Source organism: Neofelis nebulosa, chromosome 10 (assembly GCF_028018385.1).
Source record: "Neofelis nebulosa isolate mNeoNeb1 chromosome 10, mNeoNeb1.pri, whole genome shotgun sequence".
Taxonomy (NCBI): Eukaryota; Metazoa; Chordata; class Mammalia; order Carnivora; family Felidae; genus Neofelis; species Neofelis nebulosa.
Genome location: NC_080791.1, coordinates 6,783,612 through 6,801,821, shown reverse-complemented (window position 1 = coordinate 6,801,821; position 18,210 = coordinate 6,783,612). Strand labels below are relative to the sequence as shown.

The following is an 18,210-nucleotide window of genomic DNA, read 5'->3' as shown; positions in this document are numbered from 1 at the left end:
TCACTTTGTTAATATTTTGTTGAGGATTTTTGCATCTATGTTATCAGGTCAATTAGCCCATAGTTTCGTTTGGTTTTGTGTTTCTGTCATGTCTGACTGGTTCTGGTATCAGGGCGATACTGGCCTCACAGAATGAATTTGGAAGTTTTCCTTTCTCTTCTATTTTTTGGAACATTTGAGAAGAATAGGTATTAACTTTTCTTTAAATGTTTGGTAGGGGCACCTGGATGGCTCAGTCGGTTAAGCATGCAACTTCAGCTCAGGTCATGATCTCAGGTTTGTGGGTTCAAGCCCTGTGTCTGGCTCTGTGCTGACAGCTCAGAGCCTGAAGCCTGCTTCAAATTCTGTGTCTCCCTCTGTCTCTGCCCCTACCCTGCTCTCACTCTGTCTCTCTCTCTCTCTCTCCAAAAATAAATAAGCATTAAAAAAATTTTAAATGTTTGGGAGAATTCACATATGCAGCCATATAGTCATGGACTTTTGTTTGTTGAGAGGTTTTTGATTACTGATTCATTTTCATTACTAGTAATTGACGTGTTCAAATTTTACTCTTTCTTCCTCATTCACTTTTAGAACATTGTATGTTTCTAGGAATGTATCCATTTCTTCCACATTGTCCAATTTGTTGGCATATAATTTTACATAACATTCTCTTATAATCTTCTGTATTTTGGGCATCTGCTGTAATTTCTCCTTCATTTCTGATTTTATTCTCTTTTTTTCTTGATGAGTCTAAAGGTTTATCAGTTTTGTTGATCTTTTCAGAGAACTACCTCTTGGTTCCATTGATCCTTTCTATTTTTCTTTTAGTATCTATGTTATTTATTTCCTCTCTAATCTTTATTATTTTTTCCTCTTACTAGCTTTGGGCTTAGTTTGTTCTTTTTTTTTTTTTTTTTTTTGGTTCCTTAGGTGTAAGCTAGCTTGTTTGTTTGAGGTTTTTCTTGTCTCTTGAGTTAGGCCTGCATTACTATAAACTTCCCTCTTAGAACGGCCTTTGCTGCATCCCACTGATTTTGGACTGTTGTGCTTTCATTTTCATTTGTTTCCGTGTATTTCTTATTTCCTCTCTGATATCTTGGTTGACCCATTGGCTATTTAGTAGTATGTCGTTTAGCTTCCATGTGTTTGTGATTTTTTTTTCAGGTTTTTTCTTTTTTTAACTGATTTCTAGTTTCATACTGTTGTGGTCAGAAAAGATGCTTGATGTGATTTCAGTCTTTGTAAATTTATTGACACTTGTTTTCTGGCCTGGCTTTGTGGTCTAACACTTGATCTGTCTTGGAGAATGTCCTTTGTGCATGCACTTGAAAAGAATACATATTCTGCATTTGGATGGAATTTTCTCTAGACATCTGTTAGCTTCATCTGGTCTAATATGTCGTTCAGAGCCACTGTTTTCTTATTGATTTTCCGTGTGGGCAGTCTGTCCATTGACATAGATGTGGTGTTAAAATCCCCTAGTATTATTATATAATTGTCTGTTTCTCCCTTCATATCTGTTAACATTTGCTAGGTGCCTCTGTGTTGGGTGCAGAGATATTTACAATGGTTATATCATCTTGTTGGATTGATCCCTTCATCATTGTGTAATGCTATTCTTTGTCCCTTGCTTCTTTGTTTTAAAGTCTATCTTGTCTGATATAAATATTGCTACCCTGGCTTTTTTTCTGCTTCCATTTGCATTATTCCATACCTTCACTTTCAGTCTATATGTGTCTTTAGTTTGAAGTGATTTCTTACAGGCAGCATATAGGTCTTGTGTTTTAATCCATTTCCTTGCCCTTTGTCTTTTGATTGGAATGTTTAGTCAGTTTTCATTTAAAGTACTTGTTCATAGGTAAACGCTTATTGCATTTTGTTAATTTTTTTCTGCTCGTTTTTGTAGTTCTTTTCTGTTCCTTTCTTGTTCTCTTGCTTTCTTTTGTATGGTTTGATGGCTTTCTTTAGTGCTGTGCTACAGTATTCTAACTTTTTCTATTGAGCCCTGGACAACAAAAGTTTCCCAGGAATCCAGCATGATAACTTGGGAATATTTCATTAACATTACTGAGCTCAAGCTACTGATTATCTCAGGCAAGACCAAACTTGCAAAGACCTTCCGCTACTAATGGCAGATGTCAGGTGTAAGTACCTTTTCCACAGCATATTCATGGTCTTCACAGTCTTCTCTTTGTTAGATCTTTGTAGTCAGTTAGATGTTTGTAGCTGTCTTAATGACACCTTGTTTGTTGAGAATTTCAGAGTCTGACATTTCCCTTCAGGAAAATTTGTAGCCACTGAAATCTGTGGACGGTTTTCAATAGTCAGATCATTAGAATAACATCAATGTGTTGAACATTGATGTTGAATGGTACAAGCCAATCTCTTCCCAAAAGGCTTGTGTGCCAGCCCCTGGTATGACAGATGGACCCTCCACTGGGAACCGTCGTGTGCGTCTTATGATGCACATTATAACAGTACCAACTGAGTACAATATTGTTATTATGTACTTTTTTTTTTTTTAATTTTTTTTTAATGTTTTTTATTTATTTTTGGGACAGAGAGAGACAGAGCATGAACGGGGGAGGGGCAGAGAGAGAGGGAGACACAGAATCGGAAACAGGCTCCAGGCTCCGAGCCATCAGCCCAGAGCCCGACATGGGGCTCGAACTCACGGAGCGTGAGATCGTGACCTGGCTGAAGTCGGACGCTTAACCGACTGCACCACCCAGGCGCCCCTGTTATTATGTACTTTAAAGAATAGGCAGAGTCAACTCTTGAACTCAAGTACACTGATGAGTACTGTCGTCCTTCTGCGGTATCCACAGCTATGTTGCTGCAGGCACTTAGAATGTAAAACAGTCCTTGTGTTAGTGTCACCGACTCAACCACAGGATGGCCACGGTGACTGTTGCCAGCGTTTATCCCGCTGGACTTCAGGGTCATCTTCTCTATCAAGATGGATGTTCCTCTTCCAGGGTCTTCCTATTTTTCAAAACTGCAAGTGAATTTTGACATAACCTGTTACGCGGTCAGCTGCTGGATAGCTTTGTCTCCTGATATTCTGTGAATCCTGTTGGTGAGAGCTCTTTGCCCATGTGTGTTATGGGTAGTCTCCATGTCTGGAGCTGCTCCTTTGATATCTAAGACGTGTAGTTATGTGGCCTTTCTAGCCAGGGACTTTTCCTGGGCCATTAAGATGTTAAGTGTAGACTTCTGAGGGATTCAGCATAGATTCCATATACACTTTATTCTGTAAAAAAAAGTTCCAAAAATATCTTCGTGGGAAAGACAGATGAGCTCTATGATATACGCAGCATGGTAATGCTCTCATTAGATTGCTTCTGTTTGTAAAACTTAGATTTCTTTTTTTTTTTTCAACTTTTTTTTTTTAATTTACTTTTGGGACAGAGAGAGACAGAGCATGAACGGGGGAGGGGCAGAGAGAGAGGGAGACACAGAATCGGAAACAGGCTCCAGGCTCCGAGCCATCAGCCCGGAGCCTGACGCGGGGCTCGAACTCACAGACCGCGAGATCGTGACCTGGCTGAAGTCGGACGCTTAACCGACTGCGCCACCCAGGCGCCCCGAAAACTTAGATTTCTTATCAGTTACAGCTGGTATGTTCATGATGTTCATGATGAGAAAAAAATTTTTATCAATTTTTATCAATTAAATAAATTCATGTCCTAATCGCAGGTAGAACAGGGTTATCGATCAGCTTAAAGATGAGATATGTTTGTGCCCCAGACTGTTAGGTCATAGAATAAATTGATTGAAGGTCCTTTATCTTGGTTCCTTGAAAGTGGAATGAGAACTTTCAGTATATGAACCCAAGGAAGGAGGATGATTGACCAACGCCTGATAGCGCTCCTATCCGAGCAACCACTGAGGACGGAATTGGCCTAAAGTTTTTTTTAAGTTTATTTATTTATTTTGAAAGAAACAGAGACAGCAAGAGCGGGGGAGGGGGGAGAGAGAGAGAGAGAGAGAGAGAGAGAGAGAGAGAATGAAAATGAATGAATCCCAAGCGGGCCTTGCACCACCAGCACAGAGCCAGACACAGGGCTTGACGTCACAAAACTGAGATCATGACCTGAGCCAAAACCGAGAAACGCACGCTCAGCTGACTGAGCCCCCCAAGCACCCTGAATTTGCCTGAATTTAAGGTCAAGCCAGATTGAATTGTCTACCAAGACATCCTGGAGGGAGTTTCCACTGCCTTCTGTTTTGTTGCACCTTTTTCATGTGACAGTAACCCAGGAGCACCCATTTAAGGCTATAAAGTTCTTGGAGCAAAGGTACCAGTAACAGGAAGGAGACAAGTTAGACACGATACTTTGTTTTTTTTTTTTTAATTTTTTTTTCAACGTTTTTTATTTATTTTTGGGACAGAGAGAGACAGAGCATGAACGGGGGAGGGGCAGAGAGAGAGGGAGACACAGAATCGGAAACAGGCTCCAGGCTCCGAGCCATCAGCCCAGAACCTGATGCGGGGCTCGAACTCACGGACCGCGAGATCGTGACCTGGCTGAAGTCGGACGCTCAACCGACTGCGCCACCCAGGCGCCCCAGATACTTTGTTTTAATTAAATACTCTTGGATAATATATACCTTCCTATAACAACAACAACAAAACTTCAGAAACAGCAGAACTAAAAATTCACATGGAATATATAAAGACTTGAAAAATCACAGAGTTTTCTGAATTATATGATTCAGAATTCTGATTTTTGCTCTACGAGGTCCCTTTTCAGCACCTTTTGGTACCAACTCCTTACTTGATTTTTTGGGTGCAACCACCTCCTTACGTGATTTCAAGGAGGCTTGGGAAAGGATGAAATAGGGTAAGTCTGAGGAAACCTGCCTCTTGAAAGGCATCTTCACCTCCTCTTTGTAGCTCATCAGGTAGCCTTATCCCTTCCTGTTCTACCTCTTCCTGGGCTGCCTTGTCTACCTGTTTAGGGAACATTGTGGCAGCCCTGAAGTTGTGCTTGATTTAAGTGTCATTGCTCATATTTACTGGACACGACAAAGGTAGCATTGTTGTCCCAGTAAGATCATAAAGCACACACTTTTCATTTCCGTTGACAGGCTGAAAACCGTTAAGTCTGGCAATCCAGAGCCAAGGAGAAGGTTTGTTGGGTTGTTGTTGTTGTTGTTTTCCCCTGGCTTTTTCCCTCCCAGAGAATTTTCTGTTTGTACTTTTAATTTAGAAGTTAAGATCTTAGTATGCCCTCAACTGAGGACATGGTCTTGCAAGAAGGAAACAGGATAAAATAAGAAGAGGTGTGCTGGACGGAGCTCAGAGGGCACGAATATGGTAGATGGTAGGCACCATTTTTATTCCTCCTCCAATTCCTTGTTCTAGGGGTTACTTTAGATACATGAGAGTTAGTTGGACATGGAAAAGTCATGAGAATTAGACATTTGCACCTGTGAATTAGTCGGCATCAGTTCAAGATTTCATAGAGAAAGTGGAATTTTAGAAGTAGTCTAACACGTACTAATGGATCAGTTGATTACTAATACGTTGATTCAGTTTAATGAATGCCCATATAATGTGCTTAGGTATATTGCCAACTGGAAGGAAATTGCTACAAGCAACTCTTCAGCTAACTTCAAAAGTAGGTGATTTTGAGGGTTGCTGGAGGGGAGGTGGCTGGGGGATGGGCCAGATGGGTGATGGACGTCGAGGAGGGCACTTTTCGGGATGAGCACCGGGTGTCATATGTAAGAGGTGAATCACCAGTTTCTGCTCCTGAAGCCAAGACTACACTGGATGTTAACTAACTTGAATATAAATTTTTTAAAAAGTAGGTGATTTTTAGTAATACTTTATGGGAAATTCTTATGAAGAAAATGATACATTCCACACACGGACATGCTTCGAAGCACCTAGCATTTCAGCACCCTACACTGTGCAGAGACACCAATGAATTTGCCAAGTCATTTGTACCTTTATGTGTAAGATAGTTATTTGGGAATATAAGAAAATTTTGTTTTATTTAGGTTGGAAAAATGGTTTAAAGAAATGAATCCTTCCCTTAAAAAGTTGCTTCTCTCATGGTTTCCATAATTATTTTTAATGAGCAAGCTTCATTTGGCGAAATAAACGCCTCAAAATGTTAGGAGTGTTCTTGAGGCTCTATGCCGCCCCTGTGCTGCCGCGGATAGCGTGTTGAGGAGGCATAGTCTCATGTCCTAGAAATATCACTAGTCCTAACATAGCTAATGCCTAACTGCGGTTGTTGTACATGCTGGGGGTCCGGGTTCTGTCCTGCGAGCGCCAGTGAGAGGCAGTACAGCGGAGAGGTTACACTGGTGGGGTGTTGATTCAGGCTGCCTGGCTTTGATTTCTGGCCCTACAGTGTACTGGCTGCATGATCCTGGGGAAGTTACCAGCTCGGTTTCCCCATCTCTAAAATGAGAATAACAGTGGCAGCTCTTAGGTCGTTGTGAGGTAATAAGAGATAATACATGTGAAGAGCTTAGAATAGCGCCTCGCATGTAACACGTACTCCCTAAGCGTCAGCTGTCATTCGCCTTAACCTACCCACTTATTTCCGAGCCAGAGCCGCCCCCACGGTCCAAGCGTCCTTCATCCACTTCAGGCTTCTCCCAACAGCCTCCAAACTGGTAAGCAGCCAGGGTGCTCCCCTCACAATAGGTAATGATCTTTTACAGATTTAAATCAGTCCAGTTAAAGCGTTTGTTTAACAAAATCTTCTCTTTCAATTACTGTGTGAAGTGCTGTCTGAAAGCGCTTTATAAGATTAATTCGATTAATTTTCAGAACAACTCAGTGAGACGAGGTTCCTGTTACAGATGAGCAAAGAGATACCGAGTTACTTGCTCAAGGTCACCCAGTCAGTTCCTGGGATGGCTGGGATTTGAACTGAGGCAGGCTAGCTTCAGAAACCACGCTCTTTAATGATGAGGACCTTCTGCAGCTTCTCCTAATTTTCCACTGCATTTGAAATAAAACCTGCCGTCATCATGGCCTTCTGGCTCCGCCTCTGGCCACCCTTCCACTCTTACGCCCTGCTGGCCCCCCCTCACTCCCAAACCTGCATCACCAGCCTCTCGCCTGTTCCTCAGAAATGCTCTGCGGTTTCCGCTCGAGGGCTTTCATGGAGTTGATGGCCTTTTAGAAAACAGCTGTAGGTAACTACCCTGACTTGACCGCAGGGATTTGTCTCTTTGATACTAAATCCCCAATATGTAGCAAGTAGTAGGTCCTCAATGGCAGAGGAAAGAATATGAAGGAATGACAAGTATAAAAACCGAAGCAGGGAATATAAATACTGAGTTAAAAGAGATTACTGTGAAGAGAAGGAAAGTGATAGCATGGTCATTGGAAGGGGCATAGAATCGAGTGGTGGAGATTTGCACTATGAGCGAAGTCAGTGGAAGATGACACGTTGTGGTTGGTGGCATGGGAGAAGAGGAGAGAATGTGTGTCATTACTCCAAGAAGCACGAGGAAATCAAATCACGAGAAGGTTTGGAACCTTTTCTCTGGAACCGTGAGCTGATAATCATGGAGCACTAGCTAAATGTCAAACTAACTAAATGCTAGTTTTTTTACATGCACCATCGCACTTAACTCTCATGATTATGAGGTACGTATGTGCTATTGTTATCCCCGTTTTACAGATGAGGACATTGAGAGGCTAAGTAACTTGCCCCAAATTACACAGCTACTTAGTAGTGGATCAAACCTCAAATCCAGGTCCTGCAGAAGCTTTTGTAGACCATGGACCACTATGGTAGTGAAAAGTAGGATGAACCAAGAAACTTGAGACACGTATGGTTTCAGTTAAGTAGTAGGATAGGAAAGTGCCTGCTTGAAGCAGGGTAGGAAGGAATGGGAAAAGGACCTTACGTGGCATATAGTGAGTAGCATATTGAATGAGTCGACGCCTTACATGTGGCGCCTTTCTAAACATTTGTCATTTCTCTCTAGGTTTCCCATTTGAGCAAGCACGGAAACGAGGATACGACTATGCGGATATATCAGAGGAGAAATTGGGAATCCCAGAAGATACTTTAGATGGAAGTTTTTATGAAAAACCAAATTTTCCGAGACTATCACCTGATCTCACTTACGGAGTATAAAGTTCTCCGCTTTCCTGAGCGGTAGCCCTTCACACCCCGACTCCATCAGTTACTGTCAAGAATCGTTTACTCTGACTGGAATGACTTGTGTGTTCTTGGCACAGAATCTGTCTACCTCAAGTAAATAAGGAAGCCTAAAGAGAAATAAGACATCGGACTCAAAACAATGGTCATGAAAGTGTAGAAATTATTCCTTGTATTCAAAGAAACTGCAGTAATCTCACAGTCACACGTAAATAAATACATTTAGGTGCAAAAAAAAAAAAAAACTTTGGATTTTCTTCTTGAAGCATTCTTCGGGTGTTCATGTCAGAGCTCTTTTTCCATTTAAAAAAGGAAAGGGGCACCTGGGTGGCTCAGTCTGTTAAGCGTCCAGCTTCGACTCAGGTCATGATCTTGGGGTCAGGGAGTGGGTCAGTGAGTTCGAGCCCCACGTCGGGCTCTGTGCTGACAGCTCGGAGTCTGGAGCCTGCTTCGGATTCTGGGTTGCCCTCTCTCTCTGCCCCTCCCCCACTCATGCTCTGTCTCTGTCTCTCAAAAATGAATACATGTTAAAAAAAAAAATCTAAAATGAATAAGGGCAGTGTAACAAGTTTTCCTTTTATCTGAAAAGCAAAAGCCCAACCAGAAGCCCCAGCGTTAGTCACCTCAGATCCTTGAAATGAAACTAGGTCACGGGGCACCCTTAGCTCAAGGAGCTAGAAGAGCAAAAATGTGTCTTTCATCTTCCACAGGGAGAGGAGTAGAGGAGTGGAGGTAACTGCTGGGCCTCCCATATCCTTCAGGTCTGAATTACTGCGTGTTCCCAGAAGCATCCTTTGCTACGAGCCCTCATCACCCTGGTCATTCTGGGTCTTTATTATTTTGTATTTTAGAGAGAGCATGTGTGCAAGTGGGGTAGAGGGACAGAGAGAGAGAGAGAGAGAGAGAAAGAGAATTCCAAATAGGTTCCATGCTCAGCACGAAGCTGGACACGGGGCTTGATCCCAGGGTACTGGGATCATGACCTGAGCTGAAATCAAGAGTCGGACGCTCGACCGACTGAGACACCCAGGCGCCCCATCACACTATACATTTAAAAGCCTGGGTGGCTCAGTCGGTTAAGCATCCGACTCTTGATTTCAGCTCAGGTCATGATCTTGAGGTTCATGAGAGCAAGCCCAATGTGGGGCTCTGTGCTGAGAGACAGTGCAGAGCCTGCTTGGGACTCTCTCTCTGCCCCCTCACACACTTGTGCACATGCTCTTTCTCACTCAAAATAAATAAACATTAAAAAAAATATCTATATACAAGCCTAATAGACTAGGGGCTTGTACCCTCAAGTATTAAAAAAAAACACATCATTCAGAGGATCTACTATATATTTAAGGAAAAGAAATCAGATTTCTTGAGCTATAATTTACATCTACCCATTTTGAGTATTTTGAGTTTTGACAAATGTATACATTCATGTCAATTTCACATTCAAGCTAGATAGTATTTCTATCATCCCCAGATTATGCATCTGTAGTCAATCCACTCATTTCACCTTGAGCCCCTGGGAAACCACTGATCTTTCAATCACTACAGTTCTGCCTTTGCTAGAATGTCATGTAAATGGAATGATTCTATATGTAGCCTTCCTTGGTTTAGCTTCTTTCATTTAGCATAATGCTGTTGAGATTCATCTTGTCGCTCTTATCAGTAGCTCATTCCTCTTTTAATGACTAGTGTTCCATTGTATGGCTTTACCACAGTTTGTTTATCCATTCACCAGTTGATGGATGTTCGGTTGTTTCCAGTTTGGGATCGTTATGAATGAAGATGCTGTGAACACTCATGTAGAGTCTTTGTGGGGACATATGTTTTCTTTTGTCTTGGGAAATACCCGTGAGAGGGAACTGCTAAGGCAAACTCTATTTTGTAAGAACCTGTTTTTTATTCCTTTTTTTTAATTTATCATTGGAGTATAATTGACATACAGTGTTATATTAGTTTCAGGTACAGAAGATACTGATTTGACAATTCTATCAATGTATACAACAGTCACCATTGCCCACAACTACTGTTTCATATCCTTATTTATTTTCTACCTGGAAGTTTGTGCCTCTTAATCTCCATCTATTTTGATCAACAGCCCCCACCCACCTCCTTTCAGCAACCACCAGTTTGTTCTCTGTATTTAAACTGTTTATTTTTTTGTTTTGTTTTTAGATTCCACATATAAGTGGAATTATGTAGTGTTTGTCTTTGACTTATTTCACTTAGCATATAATAATATCTCAAGGTCCATCCATGTTGTCACAAATGGCAAGATTTCACTTTTTTTTATGTCCAAGTAATATTCTAGTGTGTGTGGCACCTGGGTGGCTCAGTCACTTAAGCACCTGACTCTTGATTTCGGCTCAGGTCATGATCTCACAGTTTGTGATCGAGCCCCACATTGGGCTCTGTGCTGCTTAGGATTCTCTCACTCTCTCTCTGCCCTTCCCCCACTCAGGTGCACATGCAAGCTCTCTCTCTTTCTCCAAATAAGTAAACTTAAAAAAAAACATTCCAGTGTGTGTGTGTGTGTGTGTGTGTGTGTGTGTGTGTATCACATCTTGCTATTATAAATAATGCTGCAATAAAAATAGTGCATAAACCTTCAAATTAATGTTTTTATTTTCTTTGAATAAATAGTGGAATTATGGGATCATATGATAATTCTATTTTTATTTTTTTTGAGGACCCTCTACACTGTACTCCACAGTGTTTGCACAAATTAACATTCCCACTGAGAATGCCTGAGGGTTCCCTTTTCTCCACATCTTTGTCAGCATATTATTATTTTTTTAACTTTTTTTTTTTTTTACATTTATTTATTTTTGAGACAGAGAGAGACAGAGCATGAACGGGGGAGGGTCAGAGAGAGGGAGACACAGAATCTGAAACAGGCTCCAGGCTCTGAGCTGTCAGCACAGAGCCTGACGCGGCGCTCGAACTCACGGACCACGAGATCATGACCTGAGCCGAAGTCGGCCGCTTAACCGACTGAGCCACCCAGGCGCCCCATCAGCATATTATTATTTTTTGTCTTTGATTCTAGCTATTCTGACATGTGTAAGGTGGTATCTCGTTGTGGTTTTGATTTCCATTTCCCTGATGATGAGTGATGCTGACCTTCTTTTTATATGACTGTTTGCCATCTGTATGTCTTCTTTGGAAAAATGTCTGTTAGGTCTTCTGTCCATTTTAAAATCAGATTATTTAGTTTTTTGGTGTTGAGCTGTGTAAGTTCTTTATATATTCTGGATGTTAACCTGTTATTAGTATCTATCATTTGCAAATATCTTCTCCCATTCAGTAGGTTGCCTTTTTGTTTTGTTGATAGCTTCCTTTGCCGTGCTTTTCATTTTGCTGTAGTCTCAGTAGTTTATTCTTGCTTTTGTTTCCTTTGCCTGAGGAGACATATCCATAAATACATTGCTAATGCTTATGTCTAAGAGCTTACTACCTATGTTTTCTTCTAGGAGTATCATGGTTTCACATCTCACAAATAAGTCTGTAATTCACTTGGAGCTTATTTTTATGTGTGGTTTAAGAACGTGGTCATTTCGTTATTTTGAATGTGGCTGTCCAGTTTCCCCAACTGTCTTTTCCCTGTTTTATATTCTCAGCTCCTTTGTCATAAATTAATTGACCATATAAGCATGGGTTCATTTCTGGGCTGTGTATCCTGTTCCATTGATCTGTATGTTTATTTTTGTGCCACTGCCGTACTATTTTGGTTACTATAGCTTTGTAGTATATTTTGGAATCTGGGATTGTGAAACCGCCAGCTTAGTTCTCTCTCAAGATTGCTTTGGCTATTCAGGGTCCTTTGTGGTCCCATACAAATTTTAGGATTGTATGTTCTAGTTCTGTGGAAAATGCTATAGGTGTTTTGGTAGGGGTTGCAATAAATCTGTAGATTGCTCTGGGTGGTATGGACATTTTATAATATTCTTCCAATGTGCAAGCATGGTATATCTTTCCATTTGTTTGTGTTGTCTTCAGTTACTTTCATCAGTGCCTTACAGTTTTCAGAGTAAAGGCCTTTCACCTCCTTGGTTAAGTTTATTCCTATATTTAGTGCAATTGTGAACGAGATTGATTCCTTAATTTATCTTTCTGCTTCATTATTAGCGTATAGAAACACAACAAATATCTGTATGTTAATTTTGTGTCCTGGAAGATTAGTGAATTCATTTATGAGTTCTAATCTTTTTTTTTGGCAGTCTTTCTGGTTTTCTATACACAGTGTCATGTCATCTGTAAATAGTGATAGTTTTACTCTTTTCTTAGAATTTGGATGCCTCTTATTATTTTTTTTTTTTTCTTGTCTGGTTGCTACAGCTCGGACTTCCCAACACTATGCTGAATAAAAGTGGTGAGAGTGAACGCCCTTATCTTGTTCCTGATCCTAGAAGAAAAGCTGTCAGTTTTTCACCATTGAGGATGATGTTAGCTGGGGAGTGTTCATTTATGAACTTTATAAGGTATGTTCCTACTATGCCTGTGTTGTTGAGAGTTTTTACGGTGAAAGATGTTGTATTTTGCCAGATGCTTTAACTGCATCTTTTGAGAGGATCATACAGTTTCTATCCTTCCTCTTGTTAAAGTTATGTATCGCTTTAATTGAGTATGAATATGAACCACCCTTGCATCTTGGAATAAATCCTACTTGATCATGGTGAATGATCCTTTTTTTTTTTTTTTTTTTTTTTTTAAATTTTTTTTTTTTAACGTTTATTTATTTTTGAGACAGAGAGAGAGACAGAGCATGAACGGGGGAGGGGCAGAGAGAGAGGGAGACACAGAATGGGAAGCAGGCTCCAGGCTCTGAGCCATCAGCCCAGAGCCCGACGTGGGGCTCGAACTCACGGACCGCGAGATCGTGACCTGAGCTGAAGTCGGACGCTTAACCGACTGAGCCACCCAGGCGCCCCTGAATGATCCTTTTAATGTCTTGTTGGATTAGATTTGCTAATATTTTGTTGGTTATTTTTGCATCTGTGTTCATCAGAGATACTGGCCTATAGTTTTTTGTGTGGTGTCTTTGTCTGGTTTTGGTATCAGCGTAATGCTGGCCTCATAGAATGAATTTGGAAGTTTTCCTCTCTCTCCCTTTTTTTTGGAGTAGTTTCAGAAGAATAGGTATTCATTGTTCTTTAAACGTTTGGTAGAATTCACCTATGAAGCTATCTGACCCTGGACTTTTGTTTGTTAGGTGTTTTTGTTATTACTGATTCAATTTCATTACTGGTTGGTAATTGGTTTGTTCAGATTTTCTACTTCCTTTTCTAAAATTTCTTTTTGTTGTTGTTGTTAATGTTTATTTATTTTTGAGAGCAAGAGGGACAGAGCTTGAGCCAGGGAGGGTCAGAGAGAGAGAGGGAGACACAGAATCTGAAACAGGCTCCAGGCTCTGAGCTGTCGGCACAGAGCCCAATGTGGGGCTCGAACCCACGAACTCTGAAATCATGACCTGAGCCAAAGTCAGACGCTTAACCACTTGAGCCACCCAGGCGCCCCTCTACTTCTTCCTGACTCAGATCAGGTTATGTGTGTCTAGGAATTTATTCATTTTTTTCTAGGTTGTCTAACTTGTTGGCATATATTTTCCATTATATTCTCTTATAATCCTTTGTACTTCATGGGATGTCAGTTATTTCTCCTCCTTCATTTCTGATTTTACTTGAGTTCTCTTTTTTTATTGATGAGTCTTACTAAGGTTTATTAACTTTATTTTTTCAAAGAACCAGAGTTTACTTTCACTGATCCTTTCTATTGTTCTTTTAATCTCTATTTTATGTATTTCCACTCTTTTTTGTTTTCCTTCCACTAGCTTTGGGCTTCGTTTGTTCTTATATTTTTTAGTTCCTTTAGGTGTAACATTAGGTTGTTTGATTTTTCTTGATCTTGATTTAGGCCTGTATCATTATAAACTTCCCTCTTAGAACTATTTTCACTGTGTCTCAAAGGTTTTTTGACCACTATATTTTCATTGTTATTTGTGTCCATGTATTTTTTTGAATTTCCTCTTCATTTATTTGTTGACCCATTGGTTGTTTAGTAGCATATTGTTTAGCCTCCATGTTTTTGTGGGTTCTTTTAGCTGTTTTTTTTTTTCTTGTGATTGATTTCTAGTTTCATACTGTCGTGAGCAAACAAGATGCTTGATATGATTTCAGTCTTCTTAAATTTATTGAGACTTATTTTGTGGCCTAACATGTGATCTATATTAGAGAATACTCCGTGTGCACTTGAAAATAATGTGTATTCTTCTGTGTTTGGATGGAATGTTCTGTATACATCTGTTAGGTCTATCTGGTCTAATGTGTTATGTAAAGCCACCATTTCCTTGTTGGTTTTCTGTCTGGGTGATCTATTCATTGATTCAATAGGGTGTTTAACTCTTGCCTGTTTTTCCTTTATGTCTATTAATATTTGCTTTATGTATTTAGGTGCTTCTGTGTTGAGTGCATAGATATTTACGGTTGTTATATAGTCTTTTTGGAACGATCCCTTCTATCTTTATGTGATGCCTTTCTTTGTCTTGTGAAAGTCTTTGTTTTAAAATTTATCTTGTCTGGATTAAGTATTGCTACTCCATCTTTTGTTCCACTTCTGTTTGCATAGAATATCTTTCCATTCCTTCACTTTCGGTCTGTGCGTGTCTTTAGGTTTGAAGTGATCTCATGCAGGCAACATATACATGGGTCTTGTTTTTTTTTTTAGGGGGGGTGGTCTGGTTTTTTATCCATTTTGTCACCATGTGTCTTTTGATTGGAACATTTCATCCATTTACATTTTAAGTAATTACTGACAAGTATATACTTATTGCCATTTTGTTGATTGTTTTATGGTTTTTAGTTCTCTGTTCTTTTTGCTGTCTTGCTCTGTTTCCTTGTGGTTTGATGGCTTTCTTTAGTGTATGTTTTGATAACTTTCTCCTTATTTTTTTTGCGTATCAGAGTTTTTTTGATTTGTGGTTACCATGGGTTTCATATATAACATCCTATGTGTATAGCTGTCTATATTAAGTTGATGTTCACTTAAGTTCAAACACACCATTAAAGCACTCAATTTTTACTCCTTCTTCCATGTTTTATGTCTATAGTGGCATATTTTACATCTTTTTATTTTTTGTATCCCTTGACTAATTTTTATAGACATAATTGATTTTATTGTTTTTGTGTTTTATCCTCCATACTGGCTTTATTAGTGATTAATCTATCATTATCATTATTGTATGTTTGCTTTTACCTGTAACATTTTTCCTTTCATATTTTTCTTACTTCTAGCTACAGCCTCTTCTTTCAACTTAAACAATTCCCATTAACATTTCTTTAAAAAGTGGTTTAGTGTAATGAACTTCTTTACCTTCTGTTTTTCTGGGAGTGACCTTTCCTTCACTCCCACATGATAACCTTGCTGGGTAAGGTATTCTTGGTTGTAGGTTTTTTCCTTTCAGCACTTCAAATACATCCTGCCACTCCCTTCTGGCCTGCAAAATTTCGGCTGAAAAATCAGCTGATAGCCTTCTGGGGTTTCTCTTGAATGTAGCTGTTGTCTTTTGCTGTTTTTAAGACTCTCTTTTTATCAGTACTTTTTGCTATTTTAATTATTATGTGTCTTGGTGTGGACCTCCTGGGGTTCATCTGGGCCTCCTGGACCTGGATGTCTGTTTGCCTCCCCAGATTAGGGAAATTGTCAGCTATCATTTCTTCAAATAAGTTTTTGCCGCCTTCTGTCTGTCTGTCTGTCTGTCTGTCTCTCTCTCTCTCGTTTCTCCTTCTGGGATCCCTTTAATGTGAATGTTATTCTTGATGAGTCACAGAATTCCAGTAACCTAGTCTGATTTTTTTATTCTGTTTTCTTTTGCTGTTCAGCTTGGTTGCTGTCCATCACCCTGTCTTCCAGGTCACTGATCCGTTCTGCCTCCTCTGATCTGCTATTGATTCCCTCTAGTGTATACTTTTCCTTTCAGTTAACTAATTCTTCAGCCCTGACTGGTTCCTTTTTAGATTTTCTAGTTCTTGGTTGACGTTCTCACGGAGTTCATTGACTGTACTCAAGTGCGTGGAGTATCTTTATGACCATTACTTTTAATTCCTTATCAAGTATATTGCTTATCTCTGTTTCATTTAGCTGTTTTACTGTGATTGTTTGTTGCTTTTTAATCTGGGGCCTATTCCTCTGCCTCCTCGTTTTGTGTCTGTGTTTGTTTCCATGTGTTAGGTAGGTCAGCTCTGTCCCCTGGGCTTGGAGGTAATAGCTTTATGTAGAAGAGGTCCTGTGGTGCCCTTGGGCACAGACCCCCGTAGCCACCAGAATGAGGTGCTCCAGGGGCTTCCCTGTGTGGGCTGCAGGCATCTTCCTGTTGTGGCTGGGGCGCCGTCGCCTCCAGCCCAGCCTGAGGCAGTGACCCGCTCTGCCTACAGTGGGTAGACTGAGCAGTGTTTGTTCCCCACACTGTTGGGAGCCCAGCCATGACTGCCACAGGCTTCCTGGTGGGCAGGTCGGGCAGTGAGCCTGGCCGTCTGCAGTCAGCCTCGCTGCCACGGCTGCAGGTGCACTGGACGTTGGGGCTTGCTCCCCGCACAGCCAGCTAAAGGGCCCGACTGCGGTAACCGGGGGCGCGCGATGTGGGTGGTTATCTCCCTCACTCCCCAGGGTGGGAGTCACTTGGGAGTGGTGCTGGTCCTGGCCCGGGCTGCCTGCGTGTGGTGGGGCAGAGGTAGGGTGGGTGGGTCTGTAGGGGACCAGAGGGGGAGGGCCTGCTCTGCCAGCCAGGTGGATGGAATGTGTTAGCATTGGCTCCTTCAAGCTTCTGTCTCTCCAGGCTGGGGCAGGGGAAGAAAACTGATGCTGCGAGCACTTTCATTCCTGGAGAAATCCCCTACAGATCCCTGCCCCCTGGCACGTTGTCCTTCACGAATACCGCAGGGACTTTTCACACTGCTTCTCCTGTGCTGTGCCTTGGGCAGAGCTATTTAGTATGCCGGCTCTTCAAGGCTGAGGACTCCATTGCCTATTGCCTTCACACTCTCCTGGAGTAAAACCTGCTGATAATTAAAACTTATGAAGTTAAGATGCCCTGATTTTTAAACTTCCTGGAGTTAAGCCCCACTTGCTCTCAAAGCTAGTTTTCATGGGAACTCCTCTTCCTTATTGCCTGTTCCCGTTGTGGGGGTCTGGGGGGGGTGGTGTCTCCCAGTGTGGGGTCTCATCCTCCAGCTTCTTCCTGCTGGTAATGCCCCTCCTGGTTTTGGTCAGTTGCTTGGGGTGGGGGTATGGAGTGGTAAAGGGGTTCCCAACAGTGTCTCCACCCTACCTTCCTTTTCTGGTGTGGGCTTCTGTTGAGGACGAGCTGTGATAGACCTGTTCTGCCAGGCTGCAGTCCGTTTTCAGAGTTTGTTACAACACGTGGAGTTGTTACCTTGGTGTGTCTGTGGGACAAGGTGAGTCCAGACCCTCCTACTCTGACATTTTCCCTCCGTTGAACTCAAGAATCTGTTTTTTAAAGTGGCTGTACCGTTTTGTATTCCCACCAGCAGTGAACACATTTGACTTGGCCACTTGTGCTTTGTCTCTTAGTGTTGTAACATGTTTTAACTGGTCTAGTGGATGTATAGTGAATGGCATCTCATTGTGATTTTAGTTTGCATTTCCCTATGACTTAGGATGGGAGGTTCTTTAATGTGCCTATTTGCCATTTGGATATCTTCTTGCTGAGGTGTCTTGTAAAATCTTTTGCCATTTTTAAATTAGATCGTTCATTTCCTTATTGTGTTAAAATATATTTTTAAGGTGTGCTCTAAAAACAAATTCTTTACCTGATACTATTTTGCAAGGCTTGGCAGTTTTTATTAATGTCTTTTAAGGAGAAAAATGTTGTCATTTTAATAAAGTCCAGGTTATCATTTTTTTTTTTTCTTTTCTGGCCAGTGTTTTAATGTGTTATGTACAAAATCTTTGCTTAAACCAAGTCACAAAGGAATTCTTATACAAATTTTATAACTTTAGCTCTCACATTGAGGTATATCATCTAGTTCAAGTTAGTTATTATATATAGTAGGAGAGAGGATTTGAGATTTGTGGG

General features: G+C 41.0%; 1 protein-coding gene across 10 annotated transcripts in view; it reads left to right on the top strand.

Annotated features, from left to right (window-relative positions):
* Nucleotides 1-9,030, top strand: part of C10H11orf65 (chromosome 10 C11orf65 homolog) — a 65,780-nt gene extending 56,750 nt beyond the window's left edge. For 4 of the 10 annotated variants that reach the window (XM_058686690.1, XM_058686689.1, XM_058686688.1 and 1 more), the window contains 2 exons: nt 5,554-5,609; nt 7,951-9,025. In XM_058686690.1, the coding sequence (XP_058542673.1) occupies nt 5,554-5,609; nt 7,951-8,102 (208 nt within the window). In that variant the 3' untranslated portion in view covers nt 8,103-9,025. Of the gene's footprint in view, nt 1-5,553; nt 5,610-7,950 lie in introns of all 10 variants that reach the window. The other 6 variants (XM_058686686.1, XM_058686684.1, XM_058686683.1 and 3 more) reach the window with 3 other exon arrangements.
* Nucleotides 9,031-18,210: the final 9,180 nt, after the last annotated feature.